General features: G+C 44.4%; 1 protein-coding gene across 3 annotated transcripts in view; it reads right to left on the bottom strand.

Annotated features, from left to right (window-relative positions):
• The window catches only part of LRRK2 (leucine rich repeat kinase 2), a 101,532-nt gene that overhangs the window by 19,734 nt on the left and 62,377 nt on the right, over positions 1-19,421 (bottom strand). For all 3 annotated transcript variants that reach the window (XM_089524499.1, XM_089524498.1, XM_089524500.1), the window contains 11 exons: positions 18,957-19,158; positions 18,021-18,109; positions 16,736-16,923; positions 16,369-16,523; positions 15,372-15,518; positions 14,414-14,605; positions 7,057-7,203; positions 6,092-6,192; positions 4,461-4,651; positions 3,269-3,429; positions 1,706-1,876 (listed from right to left, as the gene is read on the bottom strand). In XM_089524499.1, coding sequence (XP_089380625.1) covers positions 1,706-1,876; positions 3,269-3,429; positions 4,461-4,651; positions 6,092-6,192; positions 7,057-7,203; positions 14,414-14,605; positions 15,372-15,518; positions 16,369-16,523; positions 16,736-16,923; positions 18,021-18,109; positions 18,957-19,158 — 1,744 coding nt within the window. The remainder of the gene's footprint in view (positions 1-1,705; positions 1,877-3,268; positions 3,430-4,460; positions 4,652-6,091; positions 6,193-7,056; positions 7,204-14,413; positions 14,606-15,371; positions 15,519-16,368; positions 16,524-16,735; positions 16,924-18,020; positions 18,110-18,956; positions 19,159-19,421) is intronic.

Below are 19,421 nucleotides of genomic sequence, written 5' to 3'. Positions count from 1 at the left end.
GTTATACTTTGTAATCACTTCAATGCTATATGAAGCTACTGTATTTCTGAATGTTCCAAAACTTCAGATGGTCCAGAAAGCAGTGATCAAAGTGTTAAATGGAGCTAGTTAACATAGTTTCTTCCAACAACTTAATTGGCTTTCAAGGCACCTCTGGGACAATTCAAAGTACTGGCTAAGAGCTTTGAAACCCTAAATGGTTCAGAGCCATCTTTTCCATTGTGAACCTGCCCAAGTTTGAAGATCTTCAAGAGAGGCTTCCCTCCATGTTCCACCAACATCAAAGTTACATTTGGTAGGAATATGAGAGGATTCCCTCTTCCCAGAGCTTGGGAAAGTTACATTTTTGGACAGCAACTCCCAAAATAATCCAACCAACATAGACAGTATATCTGCTGCTATAAGGGTTATGAATTTACTGTGGATTTTTCTGCTGCCCCTCTTACATTTGTTCCAAGTTGAATGGGAGTTCTAGTGCCAAATTAGCTTCCTGCACCAGCAAAAGCTCCCAATCAATTGACTGCACTGTAAAAGTAGCAACAGTAAAATCCCCAGGTGATTTGCTTTTCCCTGTGTGGGAAGCCACTGTGCTAGATACTGGATTCTAGGAGCAAGAGTCCAAAAAAGTAACTAGTCCAAGTGCTGGGCTATTTCTGTAACCAGCATCTCTACAATTCTCTCTCATCAGTCTTCTTTCAAACAGCCTTCTCTCTGCCAGTGAGGAATTTCTGGTTTTAAAAGGCCTTTGGTCTGTCATACTGATTCTAGCCGTTGAGGTTTTAACTGTAGTGAGTTAGCTGCTGTTCTTAAGTATTTATGATATATGTATTCATATTGTTTTGTAGCCTATCAATATTAATTTCATTTTTACTGGTTTTAGCTGCCTTAGACACTTAATGCGGATGAATGAGCTATAGAGGCTGAAGTCATACATAAACTAACTTGTAAAATCACAAAGAGGGTGCTAAAACCTTGTCCCTCCATCTTACCACAGTGTACTTTTTCATAGCAACAGCTACAAATTAGAGTGTACACTGCTTTCTTAGTGTAGCATGATATATGTATGACTAGAGAACAACAAGAAACAAATTAAGCCACAACTGTTCTCTATTTAACACCTTTAAAATGAAATCAACTGAACTCAAATAAGCAGTGCCAATATAGGCAAGGGATCAGCAGCTCCTTAATCATTCAAAAAATCTTGGCCTGCCTTGGTGCCCCATGCAGTTACACTGTGGCCTCTGCAGTTGCTAAAATGCCTCCATAAAATCCTAGGCAGCACAATACACAGAATATTCACATGTACTCAGTTCCCACTACTTTAACAGAATGTTATATTCTCAGTTTTATTATAATTGTTTTTATTGAGTTGAAAATGCTTCAGGATACATGTTTTCTGACCAGCTGCAATCTTCATTTCACTATAATCATCTGCATTTGCAGAATGCTTGGCTGTTGTTGCTGGGTGCCTTCAAACTGTATCCAACTTATTGTAACACAGTGGGTTTCATGGCCAAGCCGGGAATTGAACTACAGAGTCATACTCCAACACCCAAACCACTATGTCACCTGAAATTTTTACTTCACTACAAATCTGCATTTGCAGAATGCTTGATATAAAAGGAAACTATTTCAAAGGTAGCATTACTCTAGGCATTAACAACCACTTGATCCATACGTTAAACATCATGAAAAAGATAGATACCTGGCAATTTTCCATGGGTAGCAAGTTCATCAAATTCATTAGGAAATTTCATGCCTTCTGATATCCTCCCACCAGCTGTTAAAATGTCATACAAGAGCAAGCCAAATGAATAAATATCAGCTTGCTGATTGTAAATAACATTTCCTCTTGCAACTTCTGGTGCTCTAAATCCTAAAACAGAAAACAAAAAACCCACCACATTGTTAATTGTTATGCTTCTTGCCAGGCAGATGCTGTACTTGTTTTAATTTAGGAATCTTATATAGTGCCAAATGCAGTAGAAACTCAACAGCAATAAGAACAAAAAAGCACAATATTTATGGCTGAAAAGAGACACAGGTTTCTGGAAAGCAACTGTAAAATGAAGATCATAAATCATTTCCTAGGAATAAGGATTCTTTTTCTTTCAAGCATAATATTTACATAATTCACACAGGACAGCAGGGAAATGGAAATCCCTGAAGGGCTTTTACACCGACTCCACAATCTCATATGCAGTATGGTCATAGAATCTACAGACAGAAACCAAAAAATGATAAGTAAAAAAGGTGGTTAAAAGAGAATGGGAATAGGAATCATATGGCCTGTCAAAAGTTATTGGAATGAGATTCTCAGCATTCCTCACCAACATCTATGCTGGCTGAGGCTGATGGGAATTGAATCCAATAATATTTGGGAGAGAGCATGATTCCACCCTGGAAGACAACTTCGCAAGACCAGACTTTCCCAACCTGGATCTCTCTAGACATTTTGTACTCAAACCTCTAACTTTGTCAGTCAAAACGACCACAGGTCATGCTAATTGGGGTGATCACAGTTGTAATCTAACACATCTAGAAAAGATCTAGTTGAGAATGGTTGTTCAAGGCTATCTTACTGTAAGGGCAGATAACTACTCTAAAATCAAATTGAATAACAGGCATCCAAAATATACCAAAATCCAAAAGTGTCCACATGGGTGGCTGAGACATTGCCTTCTAATGGTTCAATGTACATAAATTTTGTTTCATGCACAAAATTATTAAAAACATTGTGTAAAAAACATTACCATCAGTCTATGTGTATAAGGTGTACATGAAACATAACCAAATTTCAAATTCAGACTTGAGTCCCATCTCCAAAGTATCTCATTCTGTATGTGCAAATATTCCAAAATTCAAAAAACTCTGAAATCCCAAACAGTTCTGGTCCCAAGCATTTTGGATAAGGGCAATGTAACCTACAGTATTTCTCACAATAAACCTGTATACTATACTTCTTTGCAGTTTTACATACATGCTGAACAAGAGACAGTGCAAAATGAAACCTACATGTTCATGCAAGGGAAAATTATAAAGACTATCGATTACCATCCATGTGGGTCTGAATATGCAATGTGAAGAATAATCCCTTGACAATCTTTTCTCCCTCAAAATGAAGGACAGAATCAGGCTGGTAAAGGTCCATGAGTTTCCCTCAGATTCCTCCATGCTTAGATTTCTCACACCTCATCCATATAACTTTGGTACCAGAGAAACTCCCATAGTATTCTCATATGAATAAATTTTATGAAATCTTTCATACCTGGTGTGCCTTCAGAAGTTTTTATCCCCATCCTGCAACAGTACTGGGCAATACCATAATCAGCAATCTTTGCAATAACTGCTGAATTAGGATACAGTGTAAAGAGCAGCACATTGTGGGGTTTTAAGTCACGGTAGATGATCATTGCTGAATGCAGATATCTACAAGGAAACACTACATATTAGAAATAATACAAATGGGAGCCACACATTAGAGGAGTATCAATCCTCAGGATTTAAGGTCTGCCTGTCCCAGCCTTCAAAATAGGTGTACATCACTTCAGGCTTGTTAAGGTTTTGACCAATGCTGATCTCCTTTTCATCTCTGCTGCACATGAGATTCATTGTAGGAACAAAACTACCAGTAAAACAGCCAGTCTTGCAGTAATACTGGATAAGTCATACTGATATTTGCATAGTATACTTCCTGCACTTAACCAAGTGTACACAGTTGGGGTGGACAATATGAAGCATGTGTGCAACATACATTACTGACCATTTTTGCAAGAGTGGCAAAAAAAACCCTCCCATTTTTTCTTTAAATTAAGATGTGCACTCCCTATCCACCTTGTTTACAAAGTGAGATATGCTCCTGGGAGCACAATCCCTCTTATAAATAAGGAAGGCAGAAAACACAGATGTTGCTGTAATGGAAAAAGAATACACGGAATAGTTCTGGGTAAGCTATAGAGGTCTAGAGACAATTTTTTTAGCCACAGGATCTGTAGGCCTGCATCAGCTCCTTGAAACAAAATCAGAATTGGAAGATCACCTATAATATTATTTTTTTTAAAAAAAATCTGGATTTCTTTTGCTAAAATATGATACTGAGGAGACACTTTGTTCCAAGCTGTTGTAGGATTCTAGCATTCAGAATACAGTATTTAAAAGCCTGTAATATGTGATCTCTGAGAAAATTGCCAAGAAAACCCCATCATAGGTTCACCTTAGGATTGCCATAAATCAGAAATGACATCAAGGCACAAAAACAACCAAAAACCAAATATGAGACCTATAAACATTACAAGACCCCCAGTGGGATACAAAAATACAAGCCAGGAAATCTCTAGTTAAAAGTGAGCATTATTTAAAAGACAGACAACTAAGACTTTTAAAATATGCCTTGAGATGGAAAAGTTTTTTTGTTTTTGTTTCGTTAAATGCACTGCAGCAAGCACTTCAAATTGTTTTACCTTAAGCCGTCAGCTACATGTAGAGCTATTCTGTGCTGGAGTGTTCTAGTTAGACTTGCATAGTCTTGTTGCAGTAATCGATCCAGAGATCCCTTTGGCGCTAATTCCATGACAAGCATCCGGGGGCGCACTGCTGCAGCCAGCAAGAACACCAGACTTGGATGATGAAGATGGCAAAGCACTGCAAGTTCCTAAAGACAGTAAGTTCCAAGTGAAATGCATTGTCAGTATTATTTATTTATTTATTATCCTGCTCCCCCCACTCACAATATGGGACACAAAATGGCTTACAAATGAAAAAACAATACAATTAAAAGCATACAAAAGTGAGTATTAAAATAGAATTAAACTAGCAGAGAATTAAAATGCATCACTCATTAAAAACAGAGTCTAATATATAAGATAAAAGTGCTTAAAACAGTACAGATTAATAGTTAAAAATAGTAAAACATTAAAACAGTAAAAATAAAACTATATTCAGACCCTTAAACCTTGAAATTCAGCACCACAGAGCTTTAAAAGTACCAACCTCAAGAGTCTGTTAAGGCCTGGTGGCAGAAAGATATTTTACTTGCTGCCAGAAGGACAGCAAGGATGAAGTCATTCTGGCCTGTTTGGGAAGGGAGTTCTAAAGTCTGGGAGCAGCTACCAAGAATGCTCTCTCCCTTGCTCCCACCAAATGGGACTGAGAAGCTAGTGGGGCAGAGAGGAAGTCCTCTCCAGATGACCTTAAAACCCTAAAGGGCACATACAGGAGATACGGTCCTTCAAATAGCCTGGACCCAAGCAGTATAAGGCTTTATAGGTCAGAACCAGCATTTTGAATTGTGCCTAGACACAGACTGGTAGGCAGTGGAACTGTTGCAACAAGTGAGTTGTGTGCTCCCTGTAGCTAGACCCAGTTAACAGCCTGGCTGCAACTCTTTGGGCCAAATGAAGTTTCTCAGCATTTTTCAAAGGGGCTGCCTTTTCAAAAGAGGTTTTACCATAGCCTCCTTCAGGCATGTTGGGACCTTATCAAGTATCAAGGGAAGAAGGAAATCAAAGATAGAGTGGCCTCCATGGTGGATTACACTACCTAATTTTCTGGGTCTGATCAGGTATTTATGGACTTTTGAGATTTTTTTAAACAAATGCAATGCTCTTGGAGACTTCCCGGAGTGGCAGCTTCCCTTTAGTGAGTGTTTCCCACCTGAAAAGAATCAGGAAAAATGAGGGAGCAGTGCTGCAAAAAGGAACTGAGGCCACATGAGGTTCACATTCCATACTTTCTGCACCCACACTTTCTGTATTATTATAACGCTGAAATTTCCAAGGCATGCATAATTGTGGCTAAGCCTGTTTCTTTCAATAAAGGGCAAAAGGACTCCACAAGGTATCTACTGACCAAAACATTCCCAGCTACCATAATCACCTGGGTATCATGGAGAAATGCTGACTCTGCATCTTAAGTTGGAATTTACTTCATACCAAAACTGGATGATGTTTGGTAATTGACAGCCAGTCCTCATTACCTTCTAGATATTTAGAAAGGAAAGAATATACAGAACCCTGCATCTTCTTTTAAACAACTGAGACCTTTGGCTTTGACGCATTTTTAAAATAGCTCACTAAAAAGCAGGGTATCTTACTTGTCTTAGAAGCCGAAGGGATGTGTGCTTATTAAAAATCTTTACAGCTACTTCTTCTCCACCATAAGAGGCACGGTATACAGATCCGAATCCACCATCACCTTTTTCAAAAGAAAATAGAGGGCAATGTTAGAAATTAACTGTGCATGAACAGTGAACCTTCCTGGGTGTGACAAGATCTGTTTTTCAAACATGCTGAACATTATTTCTATATATCCATAGTGAAAAAATTTGTAGAACAGTTGTGCTTAAAGCATTAGATATACCTTCCTCTGCTATGTTATGTACTAGCCAATGTACTACTGAACAAATTTGGGCTGACAGAATTAATCATTAGAATTAATTAAATAATCATAATTAAATTAATATTTTAGTCATCTCAAAATACAAGGGTTTATTAAGTATAAGGGTGCATTAGGTGTTTGCTGAAGATAGCATCGCTCTTATAAAAACATGGATCTTGATTCAAATAATATATAATTGTTTAAAAAAAACATAGAAACCATCATTCTGGTATGCAATACAAATGACTGAGGCCTGTAGCAATGATTCATTGCTTTCTGCCTCCTTGCATCAGTAGCATTATACATGCAGTGTATGAATACATATTTGTATATAAACCCCACATCCACAAGCACAAGATGCAGTTTAAAGCACCACACTAAAACAGTGGTCTGAACAGTAAAGCACTCAACATCTCTTTCAGTCACATGTGAACACAACTGGACCATAAAGAAACACAGCCATGCATGTAGAGAGAGCTGAAATTAATAAAATTTAAGCCATTATAACTGCGTTGGGTTGTGCTCTTAATCGATTCTGTATTATTGAAATGAATAAAATTTCTGCCTCCATTAAATATTTTAAGAATTTCATTTGCTTTAAAATAGAGGTAAAACTGTTCTTGCTACAACAGAGATAAAACTGTTCTCATGATAGGAAACTGAAAAAAAAATAGTAGATACCTAAAAGGAATTCTGGAGTTTGGTCAAATTCTAATTCATCATTGTTCAACATGATGTTTCTAGGCAAGTCAGCCAGGATCAGGTCAGGAGCAATCTGAGCTATTGGAATGGTAGATTTTGGTTGATCTGGATTAACCAAGAGGTCACCTATGTGAATTAAGGGAGACAAACATGCAGAAATGCAATACATTGAATTAACAGATAGAATAGCACCTCTCCAACAGTTCAATTCTATTTTAATGCTCACTTTTGTATGTTTTAAACTGTATTCTTTTAAATTGTCCTTAAGTGCCATTTTGGGGGGGGGGGGGGGAGTGGGATATAAATAAATATAATAATAATCTGTTATTTGTACATGAGAACTTACACTATACTTAAAATGCATTATTGAATAAATGTATCTTAATAATAAATGTATTATGCTTCCCTAAAATGGTAAATAGCACTATTTATTTTAACCAGCTCAGAAGAAAGATACCAATCTATTGTCAAATGTTATGCGAACAGAAAATTTCTATATATATAATCAAAAACCATGCTTCCATTATTAAACTCTGGAATTTTTTTTGCAAGGTACAAGATCTTGACTTATGTATTGTATTATTTGTGTAATACCAACTCTGTTCCTTCTGCCAGATGGAATATTTTCAGCTGAAGAAGGAAAATAGACAAGTACCACTGTACTGCAATGTGCTCAGAGTCGCAACACATACCATATTTCTATCTGCTGTTACAGAAGGACAGGTTGCTTACCTGTAACAGTATTTCTTCGAGTGGTCATCTGCGAATACATACAAATGGGTTTCACTGCGCCTGCGCAGTGCTGCTCGGAACCTTCTGGAATCACTGGGCAGAGTTAACTCTGCAACATATTGAAACTTTTTGGCGGTAACTCCGCCCACCCGTTATAAGGCCCCTGCCTTCCCGCTCTTTTCCCCAGTTCCGCAATTTTTCCGCCAAGCAGGCGAAGGAAGAGAGCCAATGAGAGCAGGACACTGAGGGGACGGACGGGTGGGATTTGTATGTATTCGCAGATGACCACTCGAAGAAATACTGTTACAGGTAAGCAACCTGTCCTTCTTCTTCGTGGTCTCTGCGAATCATACAAATGGGTTTAGACTGACAAGCTAAGGTAGCGGCGGAGGGAGTGTCCTGAGACCAAAGCTATGGTAAACCAAAGGTATATTTATTGTAACAATAAACACCTTAAACCCCAAAAGGAGTCAGCCTTTTTTGTCCATGTCCAAATCAATGCATAGCAGCAACATTGCTAAACCTGAGAAGAGGACACACGGTCGTGCAAGACCAGTCCCAATGAATTGTGCAAACAACATTCAACAGACTGTAAAATAGTGGCATTGTATACATAAATGCTGAAGCATAAGCATCAGTAGTGCAATCAGTGTAACCCTGAAACCAACACAGCCCTCCCGAAAGCTGCGTCTCGGATGGCCCTGGTGTCCAACCTATAGTGCTTAATAAAAGTCAGTGGTTGGGACCAGACAGCAGCCTTACAGACATCCTCCAAAGGAATCCCCGAGAGGAATACGGAGGACGCTGACATTGCCCTTGTGGAGTGAGACCGAACCCTGCCAGGGAGAGGCTTGCCTATCAGTTCATAGCAGAGGCGGATGGTACCAGCCACCCATTTGGACAACCTCTGTGCAGACACAGGCAACCCCTTCTTCGGTACCGAGTAGCACTGGAAGAGTCTCTCGGACCGACTGAAGGCAGCAGTTCTGTCCAGGTAGAAGGCTAGTGCCCTCCTGACATCAAGAGAGTGCAGGCGTCGCTCCTCATCCGATGTAGGATTGGATGCGAGAGTGGGCAACACAATGTCCTGGCACATGTGAAAGGCAGACACTACCTTAGGCAGGAAGGTAATGTCCGTCCGGAGGACCACCTTGTCCTTGTGGAACCTCAGGAATGGCTGGTCCCTACGTAAAGCACAGAGTTCGCCTGCACGGCGGGCAGAGGTGATGGCCACAAGAAAAGCGGTCTTCCAAGTCAATAGTCTCAAGTCCGCTGTGGCCATCGGTTCAAAGGGCTTGGATTGGAGGGCGGACAATACCGACTCCAAACTCCAAGCCGGCGTTGGTACCGACACAGGAGGATAAAGGTTTGCACAACCCTTCAGGAACCCCTTCACCAAGGGGTCTTTGAAGAAAGAAACCCTCCCCCCGAACTGGTATTTGGCACAGATGGCAGACAGGTAGCATTTGATGGATGTGAGAGACAGCCCTCCATCCAAAAGTGCCATCAGGAACTCCAACACCACTGGAGTGGACACCTGTACAGGAGACAAGCCCTTCTGGTCAAGGAAGAGGCAAAATCTCCTCCATTTCAGGGCATAGGAGCGCTGGGTGGAAGGTTTCCTCGCAGCCAGGATCACCGCCCTCACCGATTCCGGCAAGGTAGTCAGCGCCGAATCCTCCAGGCCACCAGCGGCAGGCTCTCGATGTCGGGGTGGAGAATCCGGCCGTCCTGGATCGAAAGCAGGTCCGGGCGAGGGTCGAGACGGAGGAAGCATCTCCTGGAGAGGTGGAGAAGGGATGCGAACCACGGCTGTCTCGGCCACCACGGGGTGATGAGGATCGCGTGCGAGCGGTCCGTAGCCATCTTGGACACCACCCTGATGATGAGAGGGAACGGAGGGAAAGCGTAGAGGAGCTCTCCTGTCCAAAGGAAAGCGAATGCGTCTCCGAGGGATCCGTCCATTCGTTTCCTGGAGCAGAACTGGGGACAGTGGCTGTTCCAGCTGGTCGCGAAGAGGTCGATCCGGGGGGTTCCCCACCGATCGAAGAGGTCGCTGACCGTCTCGGGATGGAGCCTCCACTCGTGGCACACCGAAGAAGATCTGCTGAGGCGGTCTGCCAGCTCGTTGTCCTCTCCGGGAAGGTGAATCGCTTGGAGGAGGACGCGTCTCTGGATGCACCAATCCCAGATGCGGAGTGTGAGATCGAGTAAGGTCCTGGATCTGGTACCACCTTGCTTGTTGATGTAGTACATCACGGTGGTGTTGTCCGTCCTGAGGAGGACCACCCTTCCCGAGACCGCAAACTCGAACGCTCTCAAAGCCTTTTCCACAGCAAGCATTTCCAAGGCGTTGATGTGGAGGCGCTTGTCTTGTGTGGACCACCTGTCCTTGACGACCAGGTCGAGCAGGTGGGCGCCCCATCCCTCCAGGGATGCATCGGTTGTCAGGGTCAACTGAGCCTGAGGCTGATGGAAGGACATCCCGGTGCAGACGTTGGAACTGTCTAGCCACCATCTGAGGGAAGCAACCACCGGTCTCGGTACCGTGAGCCACTTCGAAGGCGGATCCTCCAACGGAGAGAAGACGGAGAGGAACCAGGCTTGGAGGGGTCGAAGACGAAGTCTTGCCCAGGGGGTGACGAATGTCGTCGACGCCATGTGGCCCAGAGCGACTTGGACATCTCTGGCTCTCACCCTTCTGTGGGAGATGCACGGCCTGAGGGATGTTGTCAGGGCCTGAAACCGATCCGGAGGAAGGAGAGCTAGGCAGTTTTCGGAGTCGAGGACGGCACCGATGAACTTGACCTGCCTGGTCGGCGTAAAGTGGGACTTTTCCCTGTTGACGACCAGCCCGAGGGAGTCCAGGAGGCGCAAGGTGAATGAGACTGCCTCCTGCAGCTCGTCTTGGGATTCGGCTGCGAACAGCCAGTCGTCCAGGTAGGGAAAGACCATGAAGCCCTTCTGGTGAAGGTATGCCACCACCGGTGCCATGCACTTCGTGAAGACCCGTGGAGCCGTGGCCAGGCCGAAAGGGAGCACGTTGTAGTGGTACGAATCGGGGCCGACAGCGAAGGCGAGGAATCTCCGGTGGGACTGTCGGATGCCGATGTGGAAGTAGGCATCCTTCAAGTCGACGGTCGCGAACCACAAGCCCTGGTGGAGCAGAGGTAGAATGGAAGCCAAGGTTACCATTCGAAAGCGACGGTAGTCAAGGAACAAGTTCAATTGTCTCAAGTCCAGGATGGGCCTGATGCCCCCCTCCGCTTTCGGTACCGTGAAGTACCTGGAAAAAAAGGCCCGAGAACACTGGTCGGGCGGCAAGGAGGAGATTGCCCCCTTTGCAAGCAAGGTGCGCACTTCGTCGAGAAGGGTGTCCGAGGGGGGAGTGGACATGAAGGCTCCAGTTGGAGGGAGCTCTTGGAACTCGAGGGCATAACCCCTACGGACGATGTCGAGAACCCACGAGTCCGATGTTATAGAGGCCCAGGTGTTAACATAGGGCCTCAAGATGTCCAAGAAGAAGAGGGGTGAAGGGGAGACGAAGCGCGCTGCGTCCCTTCAGGCTCTCTTCTTCCCCTGGTCGGTGTCCTGCCGGCGGGACTTGCGGTACCGAGGCGGGAAGTTACGACGGCCAGAGGAGGAGGAAGACTGCGAGGGGAAGCGCTGCCTCTGAGAGCCCTGCTGTTGGGGCTGTCGGTCCCGGGAGAAGGTCCCCTGTGACTGACCTTGTGGCTGCCACGGGCGTTGGCGCTTCCGGAAGGGAGAAGCCGGTGCGGAGGACATGCCGTGCTTCTTTGCCGCCGCCTTCATCCTAAACTTGCGGTTTAGGCGGTCGTCGGTCTCGGCGTGGAAGAGGCCGGTCCCGTCGATCGGCATGTCCTCGATGGCAGCCCTGACGGTCGGGTTGAGGTCGGAGGCCCTCAGCCAAGCGTGGCGCCGAAGAGCCATGGAAGCTGACATGGCCCTCCCGGAGCAGTCCACCAGGTTCCTGGAAGTGGTGATTAGCCAGCTTCCAATGGAGTGCGCCTCGTCCCTGATCTCCACCAGCTGCCTCTGGACGTCGTCTGGGACATCTGGAACGAGGGGGGAGATCCGCTCCATGAGGGTCTGGATGTAGGCCCCCATGCACGCGGTGTAGTTGGCGGCCTTGACCCCAAGCGCCGAAGCCGAGTACGCCTTCTTGGCCAGTCCGTCCACCTTTTTGGCCTCGCGGTCGACAGGGGAAGTGGCCTGCTTCGGGACGAAGCTGTGTTGGGCTCCCTCGACGATGGCGGAGTTGGGCCGGGGGTGCTCGGCCAACCAAGGACAACTCGCCGGGGCGACCCTATAAAGTGACTCCACCTTGCGGGAGGGTGCCGAAAGGGCGGCCGGAGAGTCCCAGGACCTCTTCACGATGGTCTGAAGGGAGGGAAGGAGAGGCAGGCACGGCGGAGTGGGGACTCGACCATGCACCCGACGCTCAACCGGGTCCTCGGCGTCGTCCACTGCAGACGCGAGCTCGATGTCGAGGGCCCTCACCATCCTAATCACGTGCTCCGTGAAGGACCTGACATCGTCCGACGGCGAAGATGGCTCCGGGTTGTGCATCCTCTGGGGGGAGGCCGAGCCTGAGAGGACATCCTCGTCCGAGGGTGCCTCCGAGGGTAGCAGCGGCTCGTCTTCGGAGTCCAGTTCGGAAGAGAGGGGATCCGTCACCTTGACCTGGGACCTCAGGCGGGTTGGAGCGAAGTCAACCGAAGAACGGGAGCGCCGACGGGGTGGAGACAGCGACCTCTCACGTCTACGGGGTGGAGTCGACGACCTCTCGTAGACAGACACGGTCGGAACCGACGTGGAAGGAAGAGGCCGGTCCGCGGGAGGGGGGTTCAGTTTGGTGAACTCCCTCAAGGCTCTGTCCTCCGGGACCGACATGTAGTAGCGGCGCGACTGCATGTCGTAGAAGAGGTCCGGAACGTCTTGTCCGCGGGGCAAGTCGTCCTCATCTTCAGCAGCCGAGCGAGAGGGCGACCGGTGCTCCGGGGAGCGAGGAGGCGCGGTATCATCCGTACCGTGGATGAAATCCATGGTCGGAGGAGGTAGAGGCGTGACCGGTACCGGGGTCCCTTGGTCCAGCGTCAGTTCTTGGTCACGGGGAGCTGATGGAGCGGAGGCGCGAGCCTGTTTGGAGGGGGAGCGCTTCTTCTCCTTCGGTCCCGGTAGGTCGGTAGCGGTCCGATCCTTGGAGGACTTTGCCTTCTTAGGGGCAGGGTCGCGCCCAGCCTCTTCGTGGCGCCTCTTCATCCCATGTTTGGGAGGCTCCTCGGATGGGAAGAACGGGTTGTCCGGGAGGTCCAGGATGACAGCAGCCGCTGTCGACGACGAAGGCCTCGGTGACCTCGTCCCTTGCACCGGCTCGGTCCCGTCCTTCGGTGCTGCATGGCGCGATGTCTTGGACGCCTTAGAGGAGGAAGGCGAGGCCAGATGGACCTTAGGCTCGGTAGCCTCCTTCGAACGGGAGCCCCCCGATACCTTCTTCGGCTTGGAGGCCCGTTCGGTACCCTCAGCACCCGATGACTTCTGGGGGCGTTTGGAGGGCTTGTCGGTGGCGCTGGGCGGTTTGGAGCCACGGGCCACATCGGAGGTGGTGGAAGGGGTCCCGGCCGGGACGCACACCACACTGGGGACGGCTACTCTCCCCGATCCCACGCTGGAGACACTTGCCCGGGACGATGAAGCGGGGGGCGCCAGAGGCGGGACAGAAGAGGACCGTGAACCTCCCTCCTGCACTTTCCCCAGGGCGATCGCCGACGTGAGCCGGGACTCACGGTTCTTACGGGCCTGAGTGGAGAGGGATCCGCAGAGCGTGCAAGCCTTGGGATCATGGCTGGGTCCAAGGCACAACAGGCAGGAGGAGTGGGGGTCTTGAACGGGCACCTTGCCCTTGCAGATGTCGCACTTTTTGAAAGGCGCAGGCATCTTCAAAACGTCAAGCCGAAGGGAGATCCGAAACGAGGTCAGCAGTCCGAAGGTCCGAAGTTACCAGGGGCGGGAGACAAAGAATGGTCAAGATACAGTCCGAGGTCAAAAACGAAAGTGATTCCAAGCAAGTGAAGCAAGCGAAAGTTCCCTGAAGCAGCTAGCGCGGCGGAAAAAAGGAACTGGGGAAAAGAGCGGGAAGGCAGGGGCCTTATAACGGGTGGGCGGAGTTACCGCCAAAAAGTTTCAATATGTTGCAGAGTTAACTCTGCCCAGTGATTCCAGAAGGTTCCGAGCAGCACTGCGCAGGCGCAGTGAAACCCATTTGTATGATTCGCAGAGACCACGAAGAAGAAGATAATTCTGGAATTTACCAGCTGACCTGATGTTCTGTGTGGAAACAACTGTACTGCTTTCTGGTACATATAAGGATTTTCTCAAATACATGGACAAAAACCACAGAAACTTAAGAACTGGCTTGCACATAAATTAGAAACAAGTAGCATTATGATAAGAGTGGCATAATTTACTTATTTACTTTTATTAATATAAAGAACTAGGTGCAATAGGATGTTGATACTAACATATATACATTTCTACAGTGAACAAAACTGTAGAACAGTTGTGCTTAAAGCACTAGATATACCTTCCTCTGCTTTCTTAAGTAGATCATCAAGCAATATTTTCTGATGCTCTTCACCATCCTCAAAACTGTACAAAGCCCATTTTTTCAAGAGCGTTTCTCCTTCACCACATACATCAACATCTAGTAAGCCAGGAAACCATTCTTCCATAAGAGAATCTATGTGATCAACGACTTGCCCCAAGAGGATACAACCTGAAGAAAGCCAATAAAATGTTATTGGAACTGTGGTGTACTTGTAGTGATCTGCCAGCAGGCAAATGCATGCTAGAGTCTTTGTTAGCATTATGCCCAAATGATAACAGCTTTCTAGTAGCATAGAAAGTATTAAGATGTATTTAATAGGCTTTAGCTTGGCAGTTCAAGGCCAAGAAAGGAACTAGGGCTAAGAGCAGATCAAGGGAGTAAACTTTCCATTTGGCAATTTACTTGTATAGTTCTCATAGCTTTTGTGACAGGAGATGGACCAAGCTTTTCTGCTTCAATTTCCTTGATCACTTTTGTATTGTATAAACCTTGGAAATCCATCTTTCACAAGCCTTCTCCACGCATATGTTTGTGTGTGTGAACCCCAGCTCAGGAACCCAGTAAGTGACAGGCTGTCAAGTGTTGGTCACAGTAAGGTCTAGTTAGAATTAGTTGCTTAGGGGCCAAATTCTACCACTTGCCATGGAAGTATGCTGAAATCCATCATCTTAAGGACCAGAATGCTTTAGACCAGGTATTGCATTATGTTCCATCATAAACACTTAAACGTATAATAATCATGTGTTCCAATTTTTGGTACCGATCTTGGAGAGGCCTGGAATTACAGCCAATTTCGGTTCAGAACAGTGCTAATCTACAAATAGGAACATGCTACATGTCTGAAGAGCAAGGGAAGAAAAAGAAAAAAAAAAGCAAGCAAGCAAGCAAACAAACAAACAAACAAACCATGGAGTAGAATGTTTACAAGTTTAACCTTTCCTGCAAGAAGGCACAGTAATTTTTAGGAAACTGTTTGGATTGTTTTCAAAAACTGCAGATTCCACCAAACAGTAGGCTTCTGGTGACCAGTTCAGGTATATGCCTTGCCTCCAATACATCCTGTTAGGACGAAGAGCTCGTTCTAAAGAGAGAGGGAAAAGGAAAAAAACATTGTTTTGTAAGATTATTTTCCTGCTGTAACCATTGTAACACACTATTTATTTTAATATTTATAAACAAACAAACATTACTTATTTTAAAAATAAATTATGTCTGTCCCTCTCACATATGTGCTGCTACTTCTTGCTTTGCCAGACCCTAAAGCCAACAACTGCTAAATACTATGCTGAGGAATCAAGAGGCTCAAGACAAAGGCAGCTGATACGTGGGCAGTTTTCTTATAGCAGCTAATTTCAATATAGCAGAGCAATAATTCAGTATACAGAGCTGCTGCCCAATTAAATCTCTTGCTTCACTGAAAGTTGTTCAGTCTAAATTTCTCAGGTGTAATTTTTCTTTCCCACGTTTCATCCAAAATGCTTCTTTGTAATCAGAAGCAGGACTTCTTTCTGTAGTTTCACAGACTTGGATTAGAACATTTAATTACTGTCTCAAAGTGAATACTATTTCATCTAGCTTGCTCTCTTTAGTTCTTAATGTTTCTCACAGGAGCACCTGGATGAAGGGAATAGCTAGAAAACACTGCCATTTTGTTGTTGTTGTTGTTTCGCCCCCTTGAACACCATGAATATATAGGTAAAATAAAAAAAATGGAAAGTCATGGATTTTTTTCCTTTCTGGATAAACCTATTAATTAAATCAATCTACCTGTAATTCAGCCAGTTATGTTCTTCATTATATAGTTTACACAAACTGAATATGGGCAGCACAGAAGGAAATGAAAAATCAAAGTTTGGCAGATACTGTACAACCAGGAACTTTTTTCCTTTCTGGATAACCCTAGTGTTAGAACCAAATAGAAATGAATGTACCTCTTCCAGAAAGCATATAAGGAGACACTTCAAGTAACCTGTTGATTAGCCTGGACCAGAATCCCATAGGAAAATAAGGCATCTCATACAGCCTAATGATGATTTCTGAGTTTTCACAGTGGGGCAATTCTATTACAGGCCGGTGATCTGATAAGCTGTAAGAAAAAAACAATTGCTTTTAATTTTCCTGAATTTACTTTTTCCAAAGCTGACAGCCAGAATCAGCAGCAGCCAGAATATACACAAATTATCTTCCTTAAATCTCCTCTGTAATGACAGGCTAGTGGACAACACTCAAACATTTACACAGAAAGCAAACTATATCTACACAACATTATTTTAACTAGGCTTTCAGGTCTTTGTTTACCTGCTTGGAACAAGGAGTTGGTCTTCTCCTAGTGGTAATGCAATCTGGAACTTTTCCAGGAGCTTGAAGTACTGTGACATGTAAATTTTAGGAAATTTGCTTTTCTTTAGCAGGAATTTTTCTACATCAGAGCGCTTTATGATTCCCTTTGGATACTTAGGGAAGCCTTCAACCTTCACTGTCAAGATCTATGGGAAAGAAACCAAGCTTGCAACAATTTTTATACCATTTGTTTGTGCTCAGTCTTAGGATGGATTCAAACTTAACAAATATCCGAGCCCTCACAGAGCTCATTGGCATCATCAAGATCATCCTAGAAGGACTGGGCTGGGGAACAACTGGGCCCAGCAAAGAAATGTTAGCGTAGCTCTGACCCACATCAGAACTCAGCAGTACAGCCTTGTCATATATATTGGTAGTGGTGTAATTAAGATGGTGATACCAGCAAGTCCAGCCATGCAGACTTGGAGCTCTGCTAATGCTGCTGCTCGGTCACTATGATTGCTGCCAGCCAGAACTGGAAAAGAATCACTTGGCAGTAGTCATGAGTAAAGCCTTGGGGAGGTGGGCACACCTAACCCTGTTGCTGCCGTTATTCAAATGATGCTGTCCCTGCTTCTGATGTATGCATATCATGTGTGAGGTAACACAAATAAATATTATCATTGATTATCTTGTGAGCTCACAGCTCTGCTCAGCACTGCCACTGATGAGGGAAGATTGTAGTCACAGCTCCACCAAAGAGAGAAAGGCTTGGAAATGAGCACAGGAAGATGGAATTTAATACACATAGTAATGTCAAGGATTGGGACTGTAGATTGCTTGAAGCCTTGCACTATTTCCCCACTCCCAACATTTGTTTATATTAAAGCAGAGAATAATATTCTAGGAAATGGTTCCAATCTTGCTTTAATCTAAAATGCTTCAACTTTAAAACAAAATGGGCAGTGGAATTCTGGAACCTTCTTGAGTGGAGTGGGTAGGTACAGCCTATAATAAGTCTGAGAGTTTAAAATGGGCTTCAGATCCTCCATAGGTGCCCAGCCCTTATGAGCTGCAAACCAAGACCCCACCTGTGCACACATAAGGATCCACAGAGTTGTCTACTCCTCTCTCTTTGTTATATGAAAAATCTGTTGAGAAAAATAGGGTCTGAAACTAAAAGGTAAAATATTGATGTGAAGCCATACTTGGTCACAAAATGTTAGTTATATATCTTGTATAAACACAGAATGAGGGAACTGAAGTGAAAAGGTCTTCGTTCTAGAAAACATCTTAAACTTACCTGTGCCATGATTTTACAAAGCCACTTAGGGTCAACAAAATATAAGTCTCTCAGCTGAAGTGCTGGATCTTGAAAATGCAGCAGAACACCTAGGTGGAAATAGTTCACTTGATTTGTTTATTGTTATTTATTTCACTTCTTTCTCCCAAAAAGGGAACAAAGTGGCTCACAAGATAAAACATTATTAAAACATCACAATAAAAAATTAAAAACAATTAAAACCATCTAGTTAAAACAGTATAAAATACAAAAACATACAAAAGTTAAAAACATAACTAAAACACACACCCTTATAAAAAACTGCCCTGTCCTGATTATACGTTAAAAAGCCTGCTTAAATAAAAATGCTTTAGCTTGTCAGCAAAAAAAACTTAACATATAGTGCACAGAGAAAATGGTGTGATTTGATTATTACATTGCAATTAAAGATTCTAAACCTATTTTAATATAATATTATTTTATAACATATAATGCCTTTAACTGCTATTAGCCAATCTGAAGTGTAATGCATCAAGTGGAACATATATATTTCCTGGACATTTTTGTGCTCATCTCCCCAATTATTGCCACTGTTCTCTCTCATCACTACAGCCCTTCCATAGCTTTATGGTACAAGAGGGTGCTCCAAAATCCTCTTCTTACAATTGGCACCACATTTATTGGTTGAGGTAGTGGTGCAGACCTTGTTTGGCTATGGGGGGGGGGGGAGTGGGCTCCCACTCTGTAAATTTGACTACCCCTGCTGTAAGGCAACATATTTCCACAAATTCCCACTGAGGAAGTTAAGGAAAGTGGTAGAACTTGGTTACATGAACCAAAGCGAGCAGTTGGTTCAATAGTATGTAATAGTATGCAACAGGGTTTTCTTCAGAACTAAGTGCTGTGAAACTTGATCATTAAAGGTACAGCATTGTATTCTTTGAAAATATATGTTACCTGATTCATTCAGAAAGTGAACAGCATGAGGAAGTTCATTTTCATCCAACTGCAGCTTGTTTTCTTGCACCAATTCAAATAATCGCTTCTGGTCAATCACAGGAAATTCAACTGGAACATTTGTACGTTCCTCTAAAATTCTCTTTTCAAGTTCCAAATAGCTGTCTGGAATTAACTGCCCGACAACTGGCTGGTCTCTGATCTGTACAACACATATTTTGTTCAGACTCTTTTGAAAATCTCTCAGGGAAAGATCGGACAGTAAGCTCAGAAAAATACATTCTTTCCCATAAAATCTGGAACAATTTACTTCCTTTTGTCTGAGCCCTGATTCAACTTAGACTGAACGTTTTAAGTTGCAAAAATGTAACCACACATAAATTCATGATTAAATGTTACTGTTCCATCAGACCACCTATGAGACATAATGTGTAATCTCAGAGGACTAGAAATGATCCTCACCAG

The sequence above is a fragment of the Sceloporus occidentalis genome, unplaced genomic scaffold (assembly GCF_023333645.1).
Source record: "Sceloporus occidentalis isolate IW3139 unplaced genomic scaffold, rSceOcc1.0.p SCAF_5, whole genome shotgun sequence".
NCBI lineage: Eukaryota > Metazoa > Chordata > Lepidosauria > Squamata > Phrynosomatidae > Sceloporus > Sceloporus occidentalis.
The sequence above is the reverse complement of the archived record's forward strand: the minus strand, read 5'-3'. Positions and strand labels throughout refer to the sequence as shown.